This window comes from Pseudorca crassidens, chromosome 15 (assembly GCF_039906515.1).
Source record: "Pseudorca crassidens isolate mPseCra1 chromosome 15, mPseCra1.hap1, whole genome shotgun sequence".
Lineage (NCBI taxonomy): Eukaryota > Metazoa > Chordata > Mammalia > Artiodactyla > Delphinidae > Pseudorca > Pseudorca crassidens.
Window position 1 is genome coordinate 88,425,223 of NC_090310.1, and position 24,769 is coordinate 88,449,991.

Below are 24,769 nucleotides of genomic sequence, written 5' to 3' on the forward strand. Positions count from 1 at the left end.
CTTCTGAAACTGAACCTGTAATTGTCCCCCAAGGTCTTGCAGGGTAGGGAAGGTGGTCTGGAGGTCAGGTTCCTTTCCATCCTCTACTTGTGGGCACCTTGGGATACACTAGGACTGTTGCATCCCGGGGGCTCGAACAGTGCCCTCTGCTTGTCACCAGGAAGCCCTTGCCTTGTGGGCTCCTGGGCAAGCCCAGCCCTCACCCCGGGGGTCCCACCGGCCGCAGCACCTGGGGCCCTAACCCTAACTCCCACCGCGCTCAGGTGGAGGTCACCATGGGCTCACTGGACCCTCGTGGTGGGGTCACTCTTTCCCCGTCTCGCAGGCCCCTTGGCCAGCCCGCCCCCCTCCCGCCCCAGCACGGGTGTGTGCAGCCCCCGGGGGTCTGGCTGCCCTGGGGAGGGCATCTGAGGGATGGGGCTCCTTGGCCAGCAGCCCCAGGCCTGCTGTAGATGGAGTGCATTCCCAGTGCTACCAGAGGCCAGGGATGAGGGTTTTTCTCGTGTCTTTTTTTTTTTTTTAGAAAAAGGAAACAAACTCTTTAGAAGTTGCAGCCGTCCCGGCCTGGTGCTGGCCCTGCCACCCTGGCTCACGTCCAGTCACCAGACCCTGGGGGCGCCTGCAAGGCCACGGGGGGGCGGGAAGGTCCGCTGCCTGGAGGCTCCTCACCGTCAGCATGGGTCACCGAAGCTGGAGGTCGTGGGGGCGGGTGGGGGGCGGGATGGGTGCTCTTCACCTATGCCACCGGCCGGCCTGTGGGGCAAGGTGGGGGGTGAGCAGGGGCAGAGAAGCGGAAGGAAGGCGCGGTCAGCGGGGCTGCTGTGCCCTCGTCCGTTGGAGAGCAAATGGGACAAAATCCAAGAAGGGGAGGGCTTCCTGGCCTTTGGAAAAGGGCGCGGGGAGGGGCCGGGCTTCTGCGAGGCCCGGCCAGGACCGGGACTCCCCACGCAGGCAGCTGGGGGCCTTGTCCCTGCAGAGCTGACTCTGGCCGCAGACATCTCGTTGGGGTTTGAGCCAGGGGGCTGGGAGCGGAGTGAGGGGCTCACCCTAGGTCCTTCTGGCTGCCCAGCTCCACGGCCAGGGGGAAAGCCCAGAGGCGTGTCCAGCCTGGCCAGTTCTCCCAGCTTGTGTGCCCAGGTCATCAACTCCCATATACCCTGCCCTGGCTCAGGGGTCTGAGCGAGGCCTCTCCTCCGTCACGGGAGCTGGATGCCTGCTACCTCTGATGGCCCTTAGCTGGCGTGGGGCCTCACTTATAGGGTAGAAGGACTGGGGGCTACCAAGAGGGCCAGGGCCAGGGATGGCCGCAGGTGTGGCCCTGAAGGGCAGGCTCGACTCTGAGGGCCTGGGTGAGACGGAGGAAGCACAGCTCTACCAGAAGGACCACAGCCACCTCTGCTGACCCCGACTTTCAGGAATACATGTGGGCCAGGGCCCATGGCAAAGGCCGCTTCGGAGGAGGGGGGCCAGTGGCCCAGGCACCCCCACTGAGGCCTGGGCTGGTCAGGGCCGTCGACACTGCTTTTCAAGAGGGAAGAAGTCTGATCCTCCAGAAGTAGGAAACCAACTCCTCAAATTTCCTGCCACCGTGAGACCCAGGAAAATCGCTCTATCACTCTCCTGGGTGGTGGCCTCTCAGCGTCCCCTCAGCCCCGACTCCCACAGACTCTGCTGGGCACGGGGGCCGAGCCCCAGAGCCTCTGCACCCCACACCCGGCCCAGAGCTGGCACGGAGCAAATGGGAAAGTGGGGGATGGACAGACAGATGGATGATGGATGGACAGGCAGACAGACGCCTGGTGAGGTTTCCCCAAGGAGAGGAGCCTGGCGGCTATGCTACCTGGATTGGCCAGACCAGCGGGACAGGCGGCCGTGCTTACAGGCACACCTGCTCGAACGAGAGGCTGGAGGGCTTTTCACTGACATGGCAGAGAGGAAACGGGTCAAATCCACCAATGAAATCAACTGAAAGAAACCAAAGAAAACAAACCCAAACAGTGGACGGGACGGCAGAGTGGAGAGCGCTCCCAAATGCAGACACTCAGGAGGTGGCGCAGAGGTGGGGCGCGGGCTGCCCAGACTGCAGAGCAGAGGGTGAATTCCCGCTGGGCGCAAAGCGTCAAAGGACGCTGGCGCTCTCAGTGGGGGGCTGTCCCAATCACAGCGCCTCAGAGCTGTGTCTGCACAGCTCATGGGCGGCCGGGGCTTGCTGGGCAAAGCTAACACGTCTCTGAGCCCCAGTGCTGGCTCCCGTCCTAAAACGTTTTAATGTAACCAATACAGGAAGCCCCTTCTGTTTCCTCCCAGCCGGCTGTGGGCTGAGTGATGGTTTGGGGCCACCCAGCACCAGGACCGAGGGTAGCTGGGGGCTGGTCCAGGACTGAGTCTGGTCTCTGAAGGACACGTGGACCGCCTACCCCTTGGCCACCTGACCTCTGGGAACAGAGGCTCTGAATTCTGATTCAGATCCCAGGGAAGGCTCTGCCCACAGGAGCTGTGGGCCCCCTGGGTGTGCCCAGCCCCGGCTCACCCCGGCGAGACCCCGTCTGAGCCTGGGGTAGTCAGGGCTGGCGAGGGCACCCGAGTGTTGATGCTGCAAATCAGAGGAAACGTCAGCAGGGTTCACGGGAGGGGGACGTGCGAACTCCCCTCAGATGCATCCCCGCTAGCACTGGGCCTGAAGGTGGGCCGCTTCCCAGCTGCAAGGGGGCACGGGGCAGGGGGACTTTCCTCTGTAGGTCAGAGCTCAGCCTTCCGCCTGTGACATCTGTGGGGATCGTGGGGGGCAGCTCCGCAGCACAGGAGCCCTCAGACTGGAGGAGCTGGGGTGCACTGACCCCTGGTGCCCACAGCCCAGGGCTTCCCCTGTCTCTGCTCAGGCCAGGACCTCCGTGGCACGGGGACCCATTTAAGAGGCCAGGTCCCAGGCCTCTGTGGCCAGCCCTCAGCTTCTCTTTCCCTCCCCCACTGCCTGATGGGGCCAGCAGGTCACTAACAGCATTCTGCAGGAGGCTGGTGGTCGCACACTTACAGCTGTCCTCCTCCTCGGTGACAACACTGACCACGTGGCAGGCACAGATGAAGCCCACAAGCTGAAAGACATGGAGACGTCACTCAGGGTGAGGCCCCGGAGCCACAGAAGCATCATCGTGGGACGTGGGCCCCCGCGCATCCTAACCACACAGCCACTGCCCCTCCTGGTCTCGGTGTCCTTGTCTGTAACACTGATCGAGGGGAGTGATCTGCCAGCCTCCTTAGCTCTGGAGTTCCAGGCGGCGTCCACTCCCCAGTGGGGCTGACCAAGCCCTTGCTTGAACGGGGGGGTGAGATGCAGAGAGAAGCCCTGGGAGACACATGACTGCAGCCTGAGGGTCCCCCAGGCTGACAGCGCCCCCACAGGCTGACACCCCTGTGACAGCCCAGCCATCCTCCCCAGCACCTCTCGCCGTAAGCAGACCACTGTCAGGTTTCTCCTCCTTGGGAAGCCATGGTAGAGAAGCTTCAAGACAGCCAAGCTCATGGTGTGCACGGCATCGCAGGGGAGACAGACCGAGGACTTGGTGCAGCGGGCGACTCGGGGCAGAGTGGACGGGGCTGGAGTTGAGGGCCTGGCCTGGCAGATGTTCATTAGCCAGGCTCCTCAGAGGATGCTTGGACTTCAGGGCAAAGAGGACAGGCTTGCATTAAACCCCCGCAGAGGCCCGGGCACCAGGGCCACTGAAGCAGAAAGGGCTCCAGCTGAGACGGGGCAAGGCCGGCACTGCCCACAGCCCGGGTGATGGTAAGCATGGGGGAAGGGGGAGTTATTCCATGCATGGTGTTTACTGCATCCTCTCTGATGAGAACGAGGGGCCCAGCCCTGACCCGCTGCTGGGGCTGACAGACAATGTACAGGGCGGCCCGGAGCGGGCAGCAAAATGCATCTTGAAGCCACAGGGCCTCATGGAAGGCCCACAGCCCCGTGTGCTCGCAGGACCCCTGGAGGGGCAGCCCCGCCCCAGCTCGTCCTGGAGGGGAGCCTCTTCCACAGAAGCTGGAAACCTGAGAGGTGGCCCAGGACGGCAAGGTCATGCCCTCTGGCCTCTCTCTGCCCTGTAGGTCAGCCCAGCATCCTCTGGGGCATCACCTATTGTCTTTGGTCACCCCCATAGCAAGCAGTGGTCTCGACCCTGAGGACATAGCACATAGTGAGGTTCCAATAGTGGTGGGTCAGAGGTGCCCCACCTGCCCCTGCAGGCGCTCCCTCCACATTCCCCACCCTGCATGGTGTGGCCAGTGTCCACCAGCGCCCTCCAGCTTGGGTTGGCCCGTGCGGAGCCCAGCAGGAAACTGGGGGGGGAGGGGGAGAAGAAGGGCTCATATCCCCCAGCCCCTTCTCTGCCAGCACAACTCCTGCCCACCTCCCTTCAGGCTGGGGTGGCAACAGGTCAGCCACGAGCCCCAGGGGAGGGGGATATCCCGTGGGGTCCCCGACACGGCACCTATGCTTAGAACAGCCCCTTCACCTGCCCCCGGGAATTAACCTGAGCCGAGTGCCTCACCACTGTCTTGCTGGGACCCTGACTGATCAGGGGAATAAGCAGAAAAGAGGTTTCGTGGGGGGTACCTGCCATGGAGGAGCTGCAGCGGGTCTTCTGAGAGAGGGTGGTGGGGTCTGTCTGTGGGGCAACCACAGCCGGGGCGGGGGGCAGGGGACAGGAAGCCAGCCAGTGGTGCAGCTTTAGGGGCAAAGGGCCACGGGAAGGAGAGACTGGCCTCCCATCAGCAGTGGCAAGACCTCAGGGGGGTTACTCTCACCGAAGAACAAGCCCAACAGCCTCCCTTGACGCCCCACATGCCTTGAAGGAGGAGACGGAGCTGGAAGGGCTCGGAAGCCCGTCCTTCCAGGCGGCAGGTCGGGGGCCTCCTCTGTACCCGTCTCCCTGCCATTGGAAGGCAGACCTGAGCCGCCTCCCGACGCCCGAGAGCTGGCCGAGGTGCTGAAAACGCCTCCGCAGCCCCGCGCGCTGGGCGGGGCGCTGGGGGAGGCCGCCCCACCTGCCACACCTCTGCCCGCCTACCGCCCCTCCCAGGCCCCCTCGGGATCCGGCCCAGCTCCTCCCTGAGGCTCTCAGCCCTGCGCGTCCCGCCCCCCAGCACCGGTCGACTGTGCAGCCAAGGGTCTGCTGCTCCTGGACCCTCAAAAGCAAGCAGCAGAGGGCTGCCTGGTATCTAGAAGCCGGTATTTCACCGAAGACCTGCTGTATAGCACAGGGAACGCTACTCGATATTGTGTAATAACCCGTACAGGAAAAGAATCTGAAAAAGAATGGATATATGTGTACGTATAGCTGAACCACTTTGCTGTACATCTGAAACTGACACAGTGTTGTAAGTCAAATATACCCCAATATAAAATAAAAATTATATTAAAAAAAGAGGGCTTCCCTGGTGGCGCAGTGGTTGAGAGTCCGCCTGCCTATGCAGGGGATACGGGTTCGTGCCCCGGTCCGGGAAGATCCCACATGCCGCGAAGCGGCTGGGCCCGTGAGCCATGGCCTCTGGGCCTGCGCGTATGGAGCCTGTGCTCTGCAACAGGAGAGGCCACAGCAGTGAGAGGACCACGTACCCCCCCCCCCAAAAAACCCCCATCCCTGGGGATGAAGGATAAAAGTGAGGAGTCTGTCTCTGCCATCACGTGCAGTCAGAAACGCCCAGGAGAATCCTCCTTTGTTCTTTTCCGCTTGCTTCCTGTTACCTTTTCACAGATTCTGTACGTGATTTCAGAAGCTCTGACCTGTATGCTTGGCAAGCGGTTCTTTCTCCTTTCGAGGAATGCACCCAGGTTCCCAAGTGTTTTGGGAAAACCAGAGCCCTCTTTTTGCCTCAGTGAATGAGCCGTGGTGGGAGAGAGAATGTCCCAGCACCCGAGGGACTGGCAGCACCCAGGTGCCCCAAAGTCTGGATTTCTGCAGGTCCTGTAAGAGCAGGAGGGGAGGGAGCCCTGGGAGCTCGAGAGGCACCCGAACTGTCACGTGTTTTCTGCCAGGGAAGGCATTAGACCTGGCATTCAGCTTCCAACGTCAGCTGTTGGCGCAGAGCATCCGTGCTATAAACCCAGCATCCAGCCGGACACGGTGCTGTTGGCCTGCGAGCACCCAAGCAGTCAGGAGCCTCCAGGTCTGACCAGCGCCCTCCAGTGGCCGCACCCGTCCTGCCCGAGCCCTGGAGTCAGCCGGGGCGGCCAGCCACTGGCCCAGCCCGCTCCGGCCCTTCCCGTCTGACCACTTCTCTGGAGCTGCAGACAAAACACCCCATGCTCGACTAAGATTGAATTTCAGATACAGAATGAAACCATTTTTAGTATGAGTAGCTCCCAAACGTGGCAGGGAACACGCTTACACTAAAACTTGCTGTTTCTCTGAAATTCACATTTCACTGGGCGTCCTGTATTTTTACTCGCGGAATCTACACCCCTACTCTCTATGCCGCGGGAGCAGAAGAGGCCAGCGTGCAGGCCAGGCTGGGTCTCCCCCGCCCCTGGCCCCCACGGTCGGATTGTCGGGTATGGAAACAGACGCTCTGACTTGGAGGAGGCTGTGGAGAAGCTCCCAGGGCTCCTCCCCTGCCACGCTGCCTCCAGGGTGGGGGGTGGGGCTGCAGGAGCCTTCACCTTGATCCCCCTCAAGGAGGGTCCTACCTGCCTGCCCGACCCCACTGCGTCATCAGAAGTTTCAGGTTCTGTCCCCTCGGTTCATCCCCACGCCAGCCCTGGGGTTGGAATTGGTTCTCAGCCCACTTTGCGGAGTGGGTGGCCCAGGCCACACAGGTTGGGGGGGGGTGCGGTTCCTTAACCTCTGGGCAGGGACGGTGTGAAGAGGGGCTCCCCGCCCCCTGCAGAGGACCTCCTCTGCCTCCACAGGAAAGGCTGAGACAGGGGCCCACAGCAGGATGAGCCCCTCCTCCTGCCCCACCTCCCCTCCCCCGCACTCACCGCCACCAGGATCTGCAGGGCGCTGTGCAGGGCCTCCACGCAGCCACGCTCCAGGGTGCAGCCGGTGCCTGGCACCAGGGCCTGGCTGTCCGGGGGACCCAGGCTGGCCATCGGCTCCCTGTGCACGCAGCCCGGGCCATGCTCATGCCACCAGGAGTGGTGCCGGGAGAGGCTGAAGGTCAGGAGCCCGCTGTCCTGGGGGAGGGGTGGGGGGTGGGGGTGGGACCAGGTCAGCACCAGGGACAGAGCCAAACCCCACCCACTGCGGCCCAGATGGGCTCCCTGAGAAGGTCAAGGGGTACTCTGCCCTCCCGCCTCCCCTGCCCCGGCCCCTTGGGCTCCAGCCGTCGGGAGCAGGGGGCACCAAGGCCCTCCCAGTCGTTCCCATGTAGGGAAGGCCTCCCTGTGCTTGCCACGGGCCCCGGCTCACACCCCGTCCTCCAGGAAGGCCTCCCTGCCCAGGACAGACCCCCAGGACACACTCTAACGGTGCCCTGGGCCCCTCCTTCGCATCTCAGGCCAACGCTGCCATTTCAGGTACATCTGAACTAACCTCTGTCTCCCCCACTGCTGCCCAGGTGTGGTCCCAGGAAGCAGGGGCCATCTGCCCCACTGCCCACCCGTGCCACCCCACTCCTGGCTCTTAGACTCCCCTCTGAGCTTTGGGCAAAGATGAAATGCAGTGCTTTGTGTGACGTGCCTGAATCAGCTGCGTAGGCAGGCTTTGCTCACACTGATGCTCCCAGAACATGGCTTGGGTGAGGTGTCCCCTCCCCTGCAGGGGGGACCTGGGGACTTTATCAGCATTTGAAGGAGCAGCCCAGAGGGTGGGCAGGGGCACGACATCCCCTCTGCCTGGCCGCCCCGGCGGTGTTCCCGCCTGCGCCCTTCTGCAAAGGCTGGTCTCTCTGCTCCTGCTCCGCAGCCCTGACTCTCCTTCCAGGTGCTGCCCAGGTTTCAGGCCGCCTCCTCCAGGAAGCCTTCCCTGGAGCATCTACTACCAGCTGGAGACCACCTGCCAACCAATGCCCACAGCCCCTCATCCATTCATCAGATCACTGATCTTTCCCCAAAACTTTACTGAGTTGCTGCTATGGGCCGGGACTGTTCAGGGTGCGAGGGAGAGAACCATGAAGAGACCCGGCCTCTGCCACCATCGGGGAGCCGCGCGATAAACAAGCAAACACATCCAGTGCCCCCGGGCCCTCGCCAAGATCCCCTCCGTTTGCGTGAGTTTCCCATGACTTAACTCACCTTTGAGAGGCCCCCCACTTCCAAGTAGAAGCAGATAATGAAGACGTTCCAGGTGACCCAGGCGGCCGCCCACACTGCGTACTGTGGAGACAAGAGAGGGCGGGGGAGGGGGGGAGGGAATGTGACTTTGCACCTCCCCCTTGGAGGACAAAGCCTCTGCAGGGTGGGGGGGCTCTGCTCCCTGAGTCTGGAGCCCAAGATGCTCCGTTTGGCAGAGGGCGTCCCTGAGCCCACCGGGACAAGGCTCCTGCCCCAGCAGGGCCGGGGAACACCTAGGAGATGGGGAACAGCGGGCTGGAGGGGGCCAGCACAGAGCACACTTCCCGAGCTTGGTGTCCTGGCCCAGAGGTGCCCGTGGCCCGTGCCACATGAACCAATGACAAGCAAGGGCAGAGCACCCCCAAAACCCACCCCAAAGATTGCCCCCAAGAGCTGCCTGCAGCGGGGAGGGCTGCCAGCCGGCACCTGCTTTCGTCAAGTTTTACTGAGACGCAGCCCCGCCCATCGTGCGGCACTGCTCAGGCTGTGTCTGGGCCATGACAGGGCTGAGTACCTTCCACGAGACTGTGCGGCCTTCACAGGAGGGTTTGCTGCAAACCCTGATCCAGACCAATTATTCTGATCTGTACCGAACGAAAATGCTACTCTGCTCGGCGCAAAACTTTCTGCACATCATCTGAGCTTCTCCAGAGGCAGGACGGTCGGGGGCATGGGACCACAGGCAGGGAGGGGGTACTGAGACATGCTGGGTTCCAGTTCCGCCTTGGGCCCCTGGCAGGTGCTCTGCAGCTGTTTCCCAGAAGCAACCCGGAAGCCACAATGTCCAGGTCAGAACTCAGACGTCCAGGCTGTGGGAAGGTCCGAGCCTGGGGGTCTGTGCGGCTGAAATCCGGGCCTTTCCAGGTTTTCTCATGGCTTCCAGGAAATTACTGCCACTGAAGCGCTCCATGTCGGTCATCCCGGCCCCCCTGCCCACAGGAGAAGGGCCGAAGCAGAGCGGACTCACCACCACGATGTAGCGAGGCCGGTACTGGATGGTGCCGAAGAGCCCCAGGATGACCACGACAATGTGGGTGAAGGTGGCCAGGATGGGTGCCCACTGGTAGCCCAGGAAGTCGAACACCTGCCGCTCCAGGGCGGTGACCTAGGAGCAGGGCAGGCGTGTGAGGGGCGGCGGACCCCTGGGAGCCTCGGTCCTGCTCCTGCCTGATGGCCACCATCCAGCGCCCCCTGTGGTCTCGGCTATGCAACAAAAATCTCCAAACAAGTCGACGGGCCTGGAAGCATCACCACGGGGGTGTCCCTCTGGGAACAAGCCCCCGCCCTCAGCTTCCTCACCTGCAGAACGGGAACACGGCGGCCGCTCTAAATTCGGGGGCTGCAGGGCCAGACAGCAAACGTGGGGCAGGAAGGTCAAGCGGGACACTGGGCTCCTTGGGCCCCCAGATCAGCACCCTCCCTGTCTGCGGGGTCTCTCACTGCTTTGGGGCCTCTCTTTCCAGGACGTTCCCACCGCTCCCCCGCTCTGTGGATGCCAACCCTGCAGGCTTGGCCGACAGAGGACCGATGCCAGGGGATCAGATGTGCCTAAGAAACCTGCCGTTTTATACGCAGGGGAGATGGACCAGATCTGAGCTTGGTCGTGACTTCAGAAAGCATTCCCTCATTCATTCATTCATTCACTCATCATGTTTGTGGGGCCGAGCTCATCACCAGGAGAAAGTACGACCGAAGCCACTGCACCCCAGATGCCATCCCATCTGTGTTCACGGCAAGGAAGGTGCGGCGAACAAGGGCAGAGAGGACCAGCACATCCCAGAGGACGGTAGCAGAGAAAGGACAGCAGATCAGCACGGCCCGTGGCTGCCCTGCACAATGTCCCCGTGGGCCACCGTGCGTCCAGCACTCATTGTCACTGCAGAGGCGAGAGAGCCATCTGGACCCAGAGCAGGTGGGCTCGGGGGCCATCCACTGAGCCCGGGGGTGTGGGGGACTCTGCAGGGCGGAGGAGGGAGGGGAGTCCCTCCCAGCAGGCAGCCTCAGGCGGGCATTGGAGAAGCCAGACTTCTCACAGCCGGGTGGGGGAGGCCACCGCATGCCCCTCCTCAGGACTGGATGGGCTGAGGCCAGCACAGCAGGGCTGGGACTGAGGGGAGCGGGCGGGACGGGGCTGCGAGGGGTAGCCTCCCTCCCACGTGGCCCCCGGCACTGAAGGACAGAGCCCAGCCAGGTGAGCCTTTGTGGACTGGCCCTGTGGTCACCAGGCCCACTGGCCACAGAAGCCCCTACTGCAGCCCGGTGCTCGGCCCTCCCCTGACCACCCTCCTCTCCTCTGCTCCAGGCCTGTGTCCTGGAGCCCTCACGGGACCCCCACCAGCCCCCAGGAAACAGCTGCTGTGGTGCGTCCTGGGCACTGCCCAGCCACTGTGGTTGGCCTGGACCAGGTAATAGCTATTTCCAAGAGGTCTCGGGGAGGCGGCATTCCAAGCGTGTCCTCCGGGGGGGCTGGGGTCTGCCCTAGAAGACAGCTGGAGTGGGGAGTGGGGAGGCGGGAGCAGACCCACAACAGGGCATCCCATCAGGCAATTTCTAGCGGGATGGCGTCCCGCAGAAGGGTGGCCAGACAGGACCCCCAGGGAGAGGCGCCAGAATGCTCTTCCCCGACAGGAGGAAGCACACAGTAGGTACAGAGCCGCGGCGCAGAGTGGAGACCTTGGCAGTGAACTGGGCCAGCTTCAGGGCACAAGGATGAGCAGTCATTGAGCCCCCTCCCCAGTCCGCTGGACTGTGTCCAGGGAAGCCTCTTCCCTGGCGGGTGGGCGCCAGCAGCCCCCCCAGGCCTTCGGGGACACCCCACTTCAGGGATGCCCACGCCCTTTAGACAAAGTCTGAGCTCCCCGCGTGGGCTCGGGCCCTACCACCTGCCCCTCCCCCCCCAACAGACCCTCACTGCCACGTCCCCGAAACCCTGCATCTCTCAACTCCCGGAGCCACACTCCTGCCTCACCTGGGTCCTCCGCATGCAGCTGTCTCTGCGGGAGCCCCACCACACGCACTTCTCCCCAGGTGCCTTGCATTCTCACACGCCTGCGACTCAGTCCACGCCGTGTCAACGTCAGCAGCGCTGACCCAGGACAGCAGGAGGGTCTGTCTGTCCGTCTGTCTACAGATGTCGCCTGGCCCCGAACGAGCCTCCTCGCCATGAGGGCTCAGCTGCCCCGTCTCGGCGTGGCCCCCGGTGCCCAGAGGGGGCCTGCACATTGAAACCCCCAATTACAGATTTGGGGCAAGGAGACAGGCATCCGAGGGCAGAGGGCCTGCCTCTGCTGCCCCACGAGAGCCCGGCCCCGCCCGACTGGGCAGTCGTGGGCTGGTGGACTCGACTCCACGCTGGCAGTCTCCACGGAGGACGGCCACGTGGGCCCTTGGCCGCAGATGAGGGCAGGGAGGGTGGATGGGCCAAGGTCCGAGGTGGTGCAAAAGGAGGGGGAGGGGCACACGTGAAAGGCCTACACTGTGGTGGGAAGCTCCGTGGGGCAGGGAAGAAGACATGCACATCCACACGCACACACATGCGCACACACGTGCACACACGCACACACGAGCACACATGTGCACGCACACAGCCCTCGGGGCACAGCTGGCCAACAGCACCTGTTCTAGACACAGAATGAAATTTCAGTCTTAGCCCCAGGCCTCCCCTTGGTGCCCAGAAGCCCCTGACCAATGGGCAGGAACGCCTGCCCTGCTTGAAGTCGCCCGGGGTGCCATGCACGGGGCGGGGAGGCAGAGTGAGGGTGCCCCAGGTCCCCTTCCTACCCCACCCCGACCCATCACCGGCCGCCGGCACTGTCCTGTGAGGCCCAGACTCAGGGCCAGCCTGGCTGTGCATCCCTGCTGAAGTCTAAGTCTGAGGGGCGGCCCCCAGGGTCTGCTTGCCAGAGAGACCCCACAGCTGGCAGGGTGGGGCTGGTGGGGGTGTCTTTTTCGTTTCTAAGCCAAGGTACTGGAAGGCTCAGCTCTCTGCAGTGCCCCAGTGGCCTGCTCACTGGTCCCAAACCCCTCGCTGGGCCCTGGCTCCCATCAGAGCCAGGGCCCAGCCTGGGAAAGGGCCTCAGGGTGCTGCAGCTGGCTCAGAGTATTCTTCAGGGAGAGGGCTCTGAGATGTTCAGGCCTTTGTCCCATAGCTGGGTAACAGGAAAACTCTCACGCTTGTCAAAAAGAGAAAAGAAAGCAGAGGACTCCCCACAGGGCTTCCCCCTCGGCTCCCCCGCCCCGCCCCCCACAGGGACCAGAGCAGCGGGCGGCGTCAAACCTCTTCCTGCTCCGCTGCCCCCTGCACCCGGCGGAGGAGGGACAGGTGCACGGCCGGGACAGAAGGCCATTTGCAGCTGTCCGCTGCTCTTAGCTGTGGCCACTGGCCGCATGGGGACATAGCTCCGTCCCGGCTCGCCTGGCTGAGACTAAAGAGTCTGCAGGAAGCCCCCATCCAGGGAAACCCTGCTGCCCTCAAGCCTAGATAGCCCTTCCCCCACAGCTGTGGCCAGATCTCCAGAGGCCTGTGGTGGGCTCATCTGTGTACCGCCCACCACAAGACAGTGAGTGACACCGTTGCTCCAAGGCCCGGGATGGCTCCCTATTGCCAGTGGAGCAGCCCCTGGGCCTCATGCCTTCTGCAGGCCCGGGCTCTCTCTCAGCCCTATCTGTCCAGCAAAACCCCCCAGACCGCCCACCTCCCTCCTCACTCCCCACCACCCCTGCCCGTTGCTTCCACAGCACTGAGCCTGCTCCACAGGGAAGCTCCAGCAGCTCCTTCCTTCCTCCAGGCGGGCCTGTGTACCTCTGCCCCCTGCCAGCCTGGACAGAAGCCCTGTCCCCAGGCAAAGGACAGAACCCGCATCCGTGCATGGCCGTGGGTGCAGGAGGACTTCCTACTCACAGCCTCTTTGAAGCAAGCCCCTTCCTCCTCCGTGGCCCTCTAGCTCCAGAGAAAGCACCCTGCCAGCTGGGTTAGGAGCACACCCAGGGATCTTGGACAAAGCAGCATTTCCCTTTTAAGACCAGGGACCCAGGGGCTCACCAGCAACTCCTCCCCAGCCCAGGGGCCTCCACCTTTGTTTAGCCCCCACCCCCTAGGCAGCAGGAGCTCCTGAAGCTCCAAAGGCAGAACTGACACTTGGCAGAGGGATGCCCAAGTCCTCCAACAACGCTCTGCATCCAGAGGACCCAGCTCTGCACGCAGGCCGGACACAAAAGACAGGCAAGCACAGCCCTGAGCGGACACGAAAGACAGGGAAGCACAGCCCTGAGCACAGGCGCAACCTCTTCTCCGCCCCGGACTCTCCAGGCCAGGGCAAAGGGGAGGGGCCTCCTCCTCCAGTTTGGGGCGTCAGGGGTGGGCACGGCGGGGCTCACACACCCCTACACAGACACACCGGCAGACATGCAGACAGACACACACTCCCAAATTCACAAGCACCCTGGCCGCCAGGGGCTGTCAGGTCTCAGAAACTGGACTCCGCCGCTCACTCATTGCCTAGTGCTGGCTTCGGAAAGGGAACACACACAAACACACACACACACACGCACACACCTTCGCAACACTCCTTGCGCGCACAGCCGGGGCCACACATACCTTCCGACACGTGTGGACACCGCGCGCAGCGGCGCCCCTTCCCAGCCGCGCGCCCGGGACTTGGAGATCGCGGAGCCCGGCGCTCCCGCCGGGAGAGTTTTGTACCACGACAGGCACTTCCAACGGCTCCCCAGCACCTGCCGCGTCTCTCCGGACCCCGCGGCCGCCCCGCCCCGCGCCCCCAGCCCGGACTCCGCGCGCGCGCACACAAGACGGGGCGCGCCGGGGCGCACGGAGGGGCCGTCGGGGTCGCACATAGGGCGCTGGCTTCCCACCCCACCCGGACAGCGGGGAACTTCGGCCGCAGAAGCGTGCGGGTCCGAGCCATGCCCAATCGGGAGCCCCCAGGGGCTGTCGCGGACCCAGCGGGCAGGGCTGACTGTGGGGATGGCGTCCGGATCCCCCAATGCGCTGGGACTGCCGGGCCCGAGGAGGGGTCGTCGCTCACCAGCTGGAAAGTGCAGAGGAAGATGAGCGTGCAGCGGCCGGAGCAGCAGCCCATGGTTCCGGCCCGGCCCGCCGGCGCCGCCTCTGCGAGTCTGGACCAGGTGCCACCAGCGCGCGGGACACCCGGCGCCTGGGCCCGCAGCCCCCGCCCTTCACTTTCCCCCACTCCCGCCCCCGCCAGTCCCCGGCCCCCGGCCCCGCCCCACTCTGCAGCGTCCCTCCCCCCCATTGCAGGGCTCCGCCCCGCCTGGCCCGCGATCCCAGGTCCCCGAAGTCCCTGCCCCCCCGCCCCCCCCCCTTGCTGCAGTCCCGCCTCCGCCCCACAGACTCGAGATCACGGCCGGCCAGTTCCCACCCCGCAGCCGCAGCCAGTCCTCTGTCCCGCCCTGCTCGGCAGTCCCGGGTCCCCCAGCCCAGCCCCGCCCCGCCCCTCCGAATAACAGCTGCGCAGCGTCTCCCTCCCTCTCTAGCCCGACTCGCAGCCTCTGAGGGCTTGTGCCAGCTGGGGAGGGGGCGCGGGACCCCTTCTTAAAGGGGCGATGGCGCAGCTTGTCAGGCGGTGCGGAGCTGGAGGGGCTGCGCGGTGGCCCCAGGACAGACCCGGAGCTGCTGCAGACCTGCCCCATAGAGACCAGGATAACCCCCAGGATATCCTACCTCGACCCCCGCACCCGCACCTCCCGCGCTTGCCCCGGGCTCTCGTGTGACCCACCCACCCAACCTCCTTCCTAATGGGTCCCCGGGCACACTCCATCCCTGAGGCATCCTGGACTAGGTCAGGAGCTCCCAGGTCCCCCTGCAGGGGTGAAGACTCAAGAGGAGGAGGGGCAGGCTAGCCTACCAGGAGCTCACCTGCCCAGGCACTGCGGAGGGGCGGGGAGCAGGGTGGGGGGGGGTGGCTGCAGGCCAGGCCAGGGTCAGGCCTGAGGGGGAGGTTCCCTGGGAGACCCTGGGCTGTAGGCAGCCTTGGGGCACGGGACCTGTGCTTGGTGGAGGGAGGGCTAGATGAAGACCTCCATGCGCAGAGGTGTGGAGGCGGGACTGAGCAAGATGTAGGGCCGATGGTGGGAGCGAGGCAGATAAGGTGGGGGCCGGAGATGTGGCACAGGCTGGCTTGGGCTTTACCCCACTGGTCATAGGCAGTCGCTGGGTTCTATATCAGGGTGACCCATGGTCAAGTGAGTCTCGTGCTGGGATGCGGGCTGTGGCCCTGGTCAGACCCCGGGGGGAGCAGGACCCAGACAGAGTGGCCAGCGAGGGGCAGCCCAGCACGAGGCACTTCAGCCTCGGGCCGCGGGTCTCGGCTCCAGCAGTCCAGAACCAGAGGGTCCCAGCCCCGTGGTGACGGTGGTGACAGGGCGCCTCGCCTCCTGGCAAGGGCATTTGCAGAGAGGTTGCTGGACATCGGGTCCTTGGAGCTCTGGCCACCCCGTTATCGCCAGCCCCCTTCCCAGAGGAGGGACGTGAGACCAATTTCCCATGGCAACCTCAATTCCTGACCCCACTCATGTGAGTTCACAAACTACCCGGAGTTTTCCCCTCCGTGATTTTGGTTCCCCCACATGCATTTGCCCACCTGTGCCAGGACGCACGGCTCATGGCTGTCACCGCGCTGTCTGCAGACAGAAGCCTGACAAGCACCTGAGAAGAGAAAAGCCACTCAGAGCCGTGAGAGAGAGACCTCTTCACACCCACCAGGATGGCTGGAATCCGCAGACAGACACAGCAAGTGCTGGCCAGGACTCAGAGAAACCAGAACGTGCACACACTGCTGGTAGGGGTGTAAAACGGTGCAGCAGCCATGGAAAACAGTGTGGCAGGTCCTCAGAGGTTAAATATGAAGTTACCATGGGACCCAGCAATTCTACTCCCATATATTTACCGCAAAGAAACCAAAATGTCCACACAAGTGTTTCAGCGGCCTTGTTTATAAGGGCCCAGAGTGGAAACAACGCAGGCATCCCCGAATGGATGGATACATTGTATGGCTGGACCACAATATATATCCAGCTATATAACAAGGTATCTAGTTACTGATACCTGCTGTGCCGAGAACCAACGTTGAAAACCTTATGCAGGGGGCTTCCCTGGTGGCGCAGTGGTTGAGAGTCCGCCTGCCGATGCAGGGGACACGGGTTTGTGCCCTGGTCCGGGAAGATCCCACATGCCGCGGAGTGGCTGAGGCCATAACAGTGAGAGGCCTGTGTACCGCAAAAAAACCCCAAAACAAAACATTATGCAGGTGAAATAAGTCGTTGCAGGCCAGCCACTCCTCTTCAAAGCTGCTGCCAGGTGGGGGTGGAACGGGGCTAGCCTCCCCTGCCGGCACCTCCTGGAGGCCTCCTGGGCATCACCCGCTCTGGAAGGACTCGGACACTGACCTGATGTGTGGAGCTCTGCACAGGGTCAATGGCGTCCATACGCCTGGGGCATGCACGCTGTGTGGCCAGGAGGGACCCCCGGGCGCAGAGCCACCCGTTTTACAGATGACAAGCCTGTGTCTCTCCCTAGGTCCCCTCTGGACTGTGAGATTTTACTAACACTGCACTTCATATTCCTCCTGGCAGAGGGTTACGGCTCTTGGAGGCTGAATGCTGCCAATTCTGCATCTTACATAGACCCCCCAGATGGAACTCAGTGATCGGAGGCCCCCCTTGCCTGAGCCGGATCGGGGCAGCAGGAGACCGCAGTGCTATGTGAGTCATGCGCAGAGAACAGAGGAGGGCTATCTCCAGGCCCCAGCAGGCCGTCTGAGGAGCTGGGGGACAGACGGCAGCCTGACACCTGGGCAACGCTGCCGGGTCACCAAGGTGAGGCCGGGAACGTCCACACTGCCCACAGCTGAGCACAGACAGCAAATCTGGAGGAAAGCCTGCCCCGGGGGTCTGCGGGCCGAGGTGGCACGGTCGGGGGAGGTGCCCCTGGTTTCCAGGACGCTCTGCGGGTGGGACTGAGTCCCTGGGGGAGGAGCAGTCTCACCCAGAGAAGGCCTCCAGGCAATTTGCTGTGGCAGCTGTAAGTTTACTACAAACTGGGCGGGGGTGGGGTGGGGTGGGGGTGGAGCTTAAAACAGCAGAAGTTTATTCTCTCCCAGTTCTGGAGGCCAGAAGTCCAAACTCAAGGTGTCGGCAGGGTCTCGTTCCCTCTGGAGGCTCCAGGGCGGGACCCATCCTCGAGCCCAGCTCTCGTGGCCCCGGCGTCCCTGGGCTTGTGGCCACGTCACTCACATCTCGGCCTCCATCTTCACACGGCCTTTTCCTCTGTCTGTCCCTCCTCTTCTGTCTCCTGTAAGGACACATTGCGGCCTCACCCAGGTAATCCAGGAGAATCTCATGCGAGATCCTTAATTCAATCCCTGCCGAGACCCTTTTCCCAAATAAGGTCCTGTTCACAGGTTCCAGGCAGTAGGGATGTATCCTCAGGAGGCCACCATTCAGCACTACACTTGGAGAGGCCAGATTGAGGTTTTGGGGGGCCCCCTGCACCCCTCTGCCACCCCCATCCACCCTGCAGAGCTCAGCCATCCCTGTGGCAGAAACAACAGCCGGCCTCGGGGCCTGTGTGGGGTCAGCTCACAGCGGGGCTAGAGGAATTTCAGCTCTGTCAAAACCTCTTGCCTACTAGTGAATGGACTTGAGGATATGGGGAATGGGAAAGGTAAGCTGTGACAAAGTGAGAGAGAGGCATGGACATATATACACTACCAAACGTAAAATAGATAGCTAGTGGGAAGCAGCCGCGTAGCACAGGGAGATCAGCTCGGTGCTTGGTGACCGCCTGGAGGGGTGGGATAGGGAGGGTGGGAGGGAGACGCAAGAGGGAGGGGACATGGGAACATATGTATATGTATAACTGCTTCACTTTGTTATAAAGCAGAAACTAACACACCATTGTAAAGCAATTATACTCCAATAAAGATGTTAAAAAGAAAAACAAAAAACCTCTTGCCGTCTCTGTTCACCCAGAGCGACGGAAACTGCCACGTGCAGATGTTTTCAGACGAATTTGGGAGAAATTTGTAAGTATCAACAAACACTCCCGGAAAGATATTGGCTGAGCCCCAGAACTGCATGTGGGGGGGGCCTGACCCCTTAATCCGGACCAGATAAAAGGCACCGTGGGTCCTGTTCTTCCTTTGAAAGAGCAACAGAGCTGGACAGGCTGCAAAGGACCGAGAGCGGCCTCAGGCTCCCTGGGGTGCCTGACACAGGAGCAAACTCCCTCGGCCCAGGTGGAGGCCCTGCGTGCAGACACCCCACTGGTTCTCCCAGACGGACCACAGGCCCTGTGAGGGTGCCCGTCGTCAGGCTGGGGTACAGACGAGGCATTAAATCCAGGAGCCCTCCTGCGGGCCTTTGAGAGCTAGAAGCGCTGGGCGGGAGGAGACAGCTCGCTGCCGTGACCCAGACGCGGCCCAGGTATGTCCCTGGCCCGTCCACCGGCACGTCGGCCCGGGCCTCCTGAGACCCGGTCGAGGAGAGCCCAGAGGACACAACCGCAGCTCTCACTGGGACCTCGTCATCACTCTCAGCCGTTCAGGGATTAAAGAGGAAAGCGGGGTAGCGGGGGAGTTGCTTAAATATTTGGCTCATTAAGCAAACTGGAAACAAAGGAGAAGGGAAGCTGGTCTGCAGGCCTGTGTGTGTCCTCTGCTGAGGTCAGCGGCTGCCCCCCTGCCTGGCTCTGCGTTCTCGCTCTCCCTCTGTCTCTGTCTCTCTCTCGATGGAGGGCTGGCCTGGGGTACAATCCCCGAGTGGCAAAGGACCGCCCACATCAAGCCACGTTTACCGAGTCCCCAGGAAGGACTCCTGGGCTTTGGGAGCAAAGGGAACGGCAGGTGACAGACTCTTCCAGCCCTGCTGACACCCCCTCTGTCACTCCTGAAGGCTCTGCTTCTGTCTTCGTGCAGGTGGGGGTGGGGTGTGAAGTGACCAGGAGCCCAGGGTCCCTCCCGGGCCCAGAAGCCGCACCTCCTTTCATCTCCCTCGATGTCACGGGACCGTGCGGGAGGAGCGATGATGATCCCGCTTCACAGCTTCACAGAGGCTGAGGCTCCACCAGGTCCAGAGACCTGGTCGCCCGCAGCTCAAGGCGAGATTGGGTCCAGGTCTGGGTAAGTCCAGAGACGGAGCGCAGGGGCAGGGGCTTTGGGAGGGGCAGCAGAGGGAGCCGGGGGCAGGATGGCAGCTCGGTGGCTCCCCTGGCCCTGTGATCTCTCAGCTGGCAGGTGCCTGGGAGGTAAGAACGCAGGATGAGGGCTGCTGTGGGCCCCCCGGGGCCACCGGCTCTCAGGCCTCCTGGCTGACCGACCAGGAGCGCTCTCAGCCCAAAATGTGACTGGCTGCGTTTGTGGTCCTTCAAGACCTGATTTCCAACCGCCCCCCCCCCACCCTGCCTCCCCGTCGTGTTGGCCTTGGGGTCAGTGTGTCAGTGGCTGTTCCCAGTTGCCGCCCACCCCCTGGCCGGCCCTTCTCAGCCTCCCCGTGGCGCCAGGTCCTGTGTCCACCTGAAACCCCTCTTCCCTCCTGCCTCCAGGCCAAGTTCCTGCCTCTCTGGAGAGACGGTCTGCCTGTCCACCTCCACCCATTCCGTCCCTCCTTCTAGCAGCAGCTCCCCCGAAGAGAAGAGGAGACAGGCAGAGCCCCGCCCAGGCCTCCCCAGTGTTCGTGCCACGCTGGCTGGGCTCATGCCGGGCCCCGGGGACACAGAGGGGAGCCACAAAATGCCCCCCAGCCTCAGCCACAAGGGGCGCTCGCCTGACCTTCGGACCTCTGTTTGGGGCCCTTGCAGCCCTAGGGGCCTGCCTCCCCTCTGGGGCCCCAGGGCTGGAGCTCGGGGCTTAGACGCCACAGACCAGCACACTCCATCCCCTTGGCCTGCTGTTAGTGTATCCAAGCTAGTGAATCTTGGGGTTTTAGCTGGGAGGTGAGCAGGGAGCTTACAGCCTTAGGAGCTGCATTTGGGGACCCTCGGGTGAAAATGGAACAGCAGAGCAAAGATACAGGGAGAAACCTGTTCTCAGTGATACGGCTGAGCTGCTGGATCAAGCCTCACCTGAAAGCCAACTTACCACTGGACTTTTCACCACATGAGTCAATAACATCCCTTTGTTGCTTAAGCCATGTGGGGTTGGGTTTTCTGTCTCTAACAACTAGAATCCGGATAGGCATGGGAGGGGCTAAGGCAGGGGGTGTGTGGGTCTTCCTGTCATAGCCCTGGGATCTGAGCCCTCGGGCCTGCAGGCTGAGAAGCTGGCCCTGTCTCAATACATTCCTGGCCGTGACGCGTTAGCCTGTGTGACCAAGTGTCATTCGGCGCAGCTGCAAGTTCCTGGGTGTTTTAGGAAGAACGACAGCTCTGGGTCAGGAGCAGTTGTGCTCCGTAGAGATGCACGGCCTCGTGAATCAGCAGGACCACATTCTGACATTCCTTCCATTTCCTTCATCCTGGGGCCCAGTTCTTCCTGTGCATCATTTAGAGGCAGCAACAGGGGTCGGATGGGTGGGCATCGCGGCACCCTCTGTGCGCCAGGGCCGGCATCGGGACCAACGCTGCCCGGCAGGCGCCCCTCCCTCTCTTCCTACCAGCGCCCAGCAAACAGTCGGCTCCATCCGCATCGCTGGGACAGAGCGAACAGTCCTGACCTCGAGCCCTCCCGCTGGGAAACTGGGGCTGCTTCCATGTACCTGAGGCCCTGTCGGCCTCAAGTGGGTCTAACTGCTCCCTGGAGCCCAGCGGGGGCCGGGTGGCATAGGCATATCCCCTTAAACACTGGGAGAAACAGCCCTGCCCCCGAGCTGAGCCCAATATGGGAGCGATTTCAAGAGGAGTTAAGAGTCCAGAAAGAGACCGAGGGCTCTGGTGACATCCATGGCTGGCGACCACCTCTCCAGGCGGCCCTGGAGCGCTGGCCAGTCAATGGGATTAGATAGTCATTTCAAGATGCCCCCAAGGTCCTGCCATGCCCCAGGCGCATGGAGGCCCACAGAATGGCTGATCTTTAAATATAGGCAGCGAGACTTCCTGAGAGCCACCCTCCCAGGCAGGGAAGGAGCCTTGTCCTCACGGGGCCCCACATGGCCCCTCCTCAGCCCACACTGGTTTCAGGAACACAGACCTGTGGGCCATGCCCGGGGTGTGGGGCGGAGCAGTGCTCCTGGGGACGAGGTGGACACAGCCCTGGCTTCATTTCTCCCCGCGCGCAGGAGCTCCGGACGAGCACTGCTGGGGTGCCTCCAGGGTCTGAGTAGCCTGGGCCCGCATCTGTGTGCTGCTGCCACTGGCCGGGGCCAGGGCAGTCTCTCCGACTCCAAGCTGCAGCCTCTGCCGCTGTGCAAAGCGGGTATGGCAGACTCTGCTTCTCTGGGAAGCCCTGTGGGCGGCGCCTCTTTTGGGCACACCCCAAAGCCACACCTGTTGTCTCTGTGCGCGTGGGGGACTCAGTACAATGACCTTGAGCCTAACGAGCCTTAAGGCACAGACCACACATGCAATACCGTGCACACATGTATACACACGTGCACCAATCACATGCACACTGCACACACGTGCAAATCCAAACGTGCTCACAGATGTGTACACTTACACACATGTACACACATGGCCCTCACCAGTCCTGGGTAGCCTCCGCTGTTTCTTTAGGCTCTGCCACCCCTGATGGCAGCTGGCTGGACCCCCGGGACCCGGCGGTGAGACCCTGACAGGGTCACGGTTGACCAGTGCTCACGGCCCAACCCAGTTTCTCCGTCACTTGCACATGTCTGGAATGAAACTGACCTCTGAGACTGGTGCTGGGTCAGATCAGAGGACACAACTGCGCCCCCAGTGGACGCTCGCCCCACACGCCCTTCTACTCTGAGGAAGATGTTACGCAGGCTGGGTACCAACCTCGCCTCCACCACTTACTGCCTTTTCGACCTAGGGCAAATTGCTTACTTGTTCTGTGCCTCCATTTCTTCACCTGAACAACAGATGCACATCAGGAAGAGCTGCACTGCTGTGCAGTTTACACAAGATCTTCCTTATCGAGCCCAGGGCCTGACTTCAGACAAGCAGGCAGGAAGCGTGGGTCCCTGGCCTGGAAGGGGAATTGGGGTCCTCCTTTCACAGACGGGGAAATTGAGTCCAGGAGGCAGTAGCGATGTGTCCCGGGTCCCACGGTGACTTCACGGGTGAACTTGTGTGGCCCAGGCCAGCCCCAGCCTTGCACAGCCATTTACCCCGAGGTTTGTATATTGCTGCCCTCGTATTCCCTTCAGTTTTACTCATATCGAGAGCTTCAGCAGCCCTGGGGAGGAAACCACAAAGATGATCACATTACTCTAACTGGAAATTAAAGTACTGCCGGCAGGTCTAGAAGAAAACCAAATTATCTAAGTATTTCAGATGGGGTAATAAAACATTTCCAGTTTGCAGCTGCGTGTTCTGCTCCATTCACCACTTCAGTGCCCAGATGGATCCTCTGTTACTTGGTCACTGAGCCAGCCTTGAGATGGCAGAGAGAGGCAGGGATGCTGTGAGGAGGCAGGCTTGCCCTGTCCTTGCAATGGCCACCTCCCTGCTCTTGGCCCTGGGGACGAGCATAGCCCCAGGCCTCCAGAGCGGGGTGGAGTAGGGGTTGACCTTTTAGCTTTATGATCAGAAAACTGAAAGTTCAGCCTCTGCTCGTTGTCTGCACTAGCAGTGCCAAATGTTGGCTTCCGCTGTGCCCTTTCAGGGACCGCCTTCCCTTTTCCACTCCTCCCTTTCAACATCCTTCAGAGCCCGCTTCCTCCAGGGAGCCCACGTAAGGAATCCAGCACGTGGCTCTCGCTCTCTGAACTTTTGGAACCCACACAGTCGCAGCCCCAGGGTCTCGTGCCAAAATCTACACTGTCTCACATTGTCCTTGTGTAGACCCTATGGGTGCCCCGTGCACATCACCTCAGTCCTCTTGTTTCTGTGATGCCAGTGGCTTCTCACTGCAAGCCCTGCTGGCTCCTTCCTGAGGGCTTCCCCTGGCTGCACGAGGTGCTCATGCTAAGCTGGGCACAGGGTGGGCTGGAAGGGCCAGGAAGCTAAGATAATCCTCCAGGGCAGCTTTCAACTAGCAATGGAGGGAAATGCAAATGAGATAACCCAGCATACACGCCAGACACTGGAGCTCTCACACTGCTGGTGGGGTGTGAGATGGTACAGCCATTTTGGAAGTCTGCTTCACAATTTCTTATGAGGTTCAACATACACCTCCCCGATCACCCAGCAACCTAACTTCTAGGTAATTATGCACAAGAAATGTTAAAATATACCCATGTGAGTTTCGGGGCAGCTTTATTCACAATACCCAAGACTCAGAAATGACTCCACTGTCCAATATGTGAATGGATAAACAAAGAGTTATATTCATTTAACGGAATAGTGTTCAGCAATAAAAAGGAATGAAGTGCTGACATGCTATGACATGGATGAACCTTGAAAACATTATGCTAAGTGAAAGAAGCCATTCAGAAGAGTACTTATTGCATGATTCCATTTATATGAAGTTCTAGAACAGGTAAACTAAGAAATGGGGATAAAAGTAACAACAGTGGTTGCCTGTGATGGAAATGTTCTATAATTGATCATGGTGGAGGTTACACTGCAGTATGCATTTCTCAAAACTCATTGAACGTAAATTGTTGAATATAAATTATACCTCAGTAAAAACGTTCGTACTTGATCACTCCAAAAGTTCCATAGATCAATGAAGAATATGTGGAATACACATAAGAGCACAGTAAAAACAAAACCAAAACTCGCTTGCAGTTATACTCCCCAGAGATCATCACTCTGGACAGCTTTCTTTCTACAGTCATATTTCCCATATTTGGGGTTCACACTGCTTTGCAGCCTGCTTGCAACGTCTCCAGCTGTCCTCCGTGCCCACCCCCTACCCTTCTCCACCTCAGACTGCACCGGTGGGCCTGGCCAGTGGGAGGCAAAATCGGGAGACCAGAGGGTGAGAGGCCAGAGAGGCCGGTATTTATTCCTGTGCCTTCTTCTACTAGGTCACCTTGGGCTGGTCATGCCCTCAACAAAAGATGACAGCTCCTCTTGGGCAGTGGCCCTGAGGACACTGCCCTTCCCGAGTCCGGGAACCCCTCCTTCCCTCTTTTCCTTGGAGTCTGCTGACGTCACAGCTCTGCTGCTCCAGCCCTGGGTTCCCGCAGAATTCCTGCGGTGCCCTAAACCCGCGCATACCCTCCTAACCAGCCCCCTTGCGAGTAAACGCCCATGAATCGTTCTAATCTGAGCAGGCCATCAGTTTCCCGTCTGATCCTGACGGCGCACCGCTGGTGAGCACGGCTGTCGGTCCCCAGGCTACCGCGGTCCCCGCTGGACTAGCAGCTCCGACACAGCAGCCCGGAGGAGGACGCGTCCCCATAGCTACGGGGTGAGGCAGCGCTTCCGGCCAAGCAGGAGGGGAGGAAGGCCCGCCCCCG

General features: G+C 61.6%; 1 protein-coding gene and 1 long non-coding RNA gene across 3 annotated transcripts; both read right to left on the bottom strand.

The window, feature by feature from the left end:
• Positions 1-736: 736 nt before the first annotated feature.
• Positions 737-14,364, bottom strand: NKAIN4 (sodium/potassium transporting ATPase interacting 4). The gene is made up of 8 exons (XM_067708531.1): positions 14,311-14,364; positions 9,234-9,371; positions 8,228-8,308; positions 6,974-7,168; positions 3,032-3,092; positions 1,881-1,965; positions 1,221-1,345; positions 737-753 (listed from the first exon to the last, which is right to left on the bottom strand). The coding sequence occupies exons 1-8, from the start codon at positions 14,362-14,364 to the stop codon at positions 737-739; spliced, it is 756 nt and encodes a 251-aa protein (XP_067564632.1).
• A 1,895-nt stretch (positions 14,365-16,259) lies between these two features.
• Positions 16,260-24,719, bottom strand: LOC137208178 (uncharacterized). 2 transcript variants are annotated; one of them, XR_010935514.1, is made up of 3 exons: positions 24,528-24,719; positions 22,245-22,585; positions 16,260-17,594 (listed from the first exon to the last, which is right to left on the bottom strand). It is a non-coding gene; the product is annotated as an uncharacterized lncRNA (long non-coding RNA). The 2 variants fall into 2 exon arrangements; XR_010935513.1 differs by having other exon boundaries at positions 21,920-22,585.
• Between the last annotated feature and the right edge of the window lie 50 nt (positions 24,720-24,769).

Bases quoted from the DNA above. Each gene is read 5' to 3' on its own strand.
- NKAIN4 (XM_067708531.1), bottom strand. From the start codon at position 14,364: ATGGGCTGCTGCTCCGGCCGCTGCACGCTCATCTTCCTCTGCACTTTC. The intron at 7,169-8,227 runs GTGAGTTAAGTC...CCCCTCCCCCAG, and splicing joins AAGTGGGGGGCCTCTCAAAG to GACAGCGGGCTCCTGACCTT. The intron at 1,966-3,031 runs GTAAGTGTGCGA...GGTTTCTTTCAG, and splicing joins CACCGAGGAGGAGGACAGCT to TTGATTTCATTGGTGGATTT.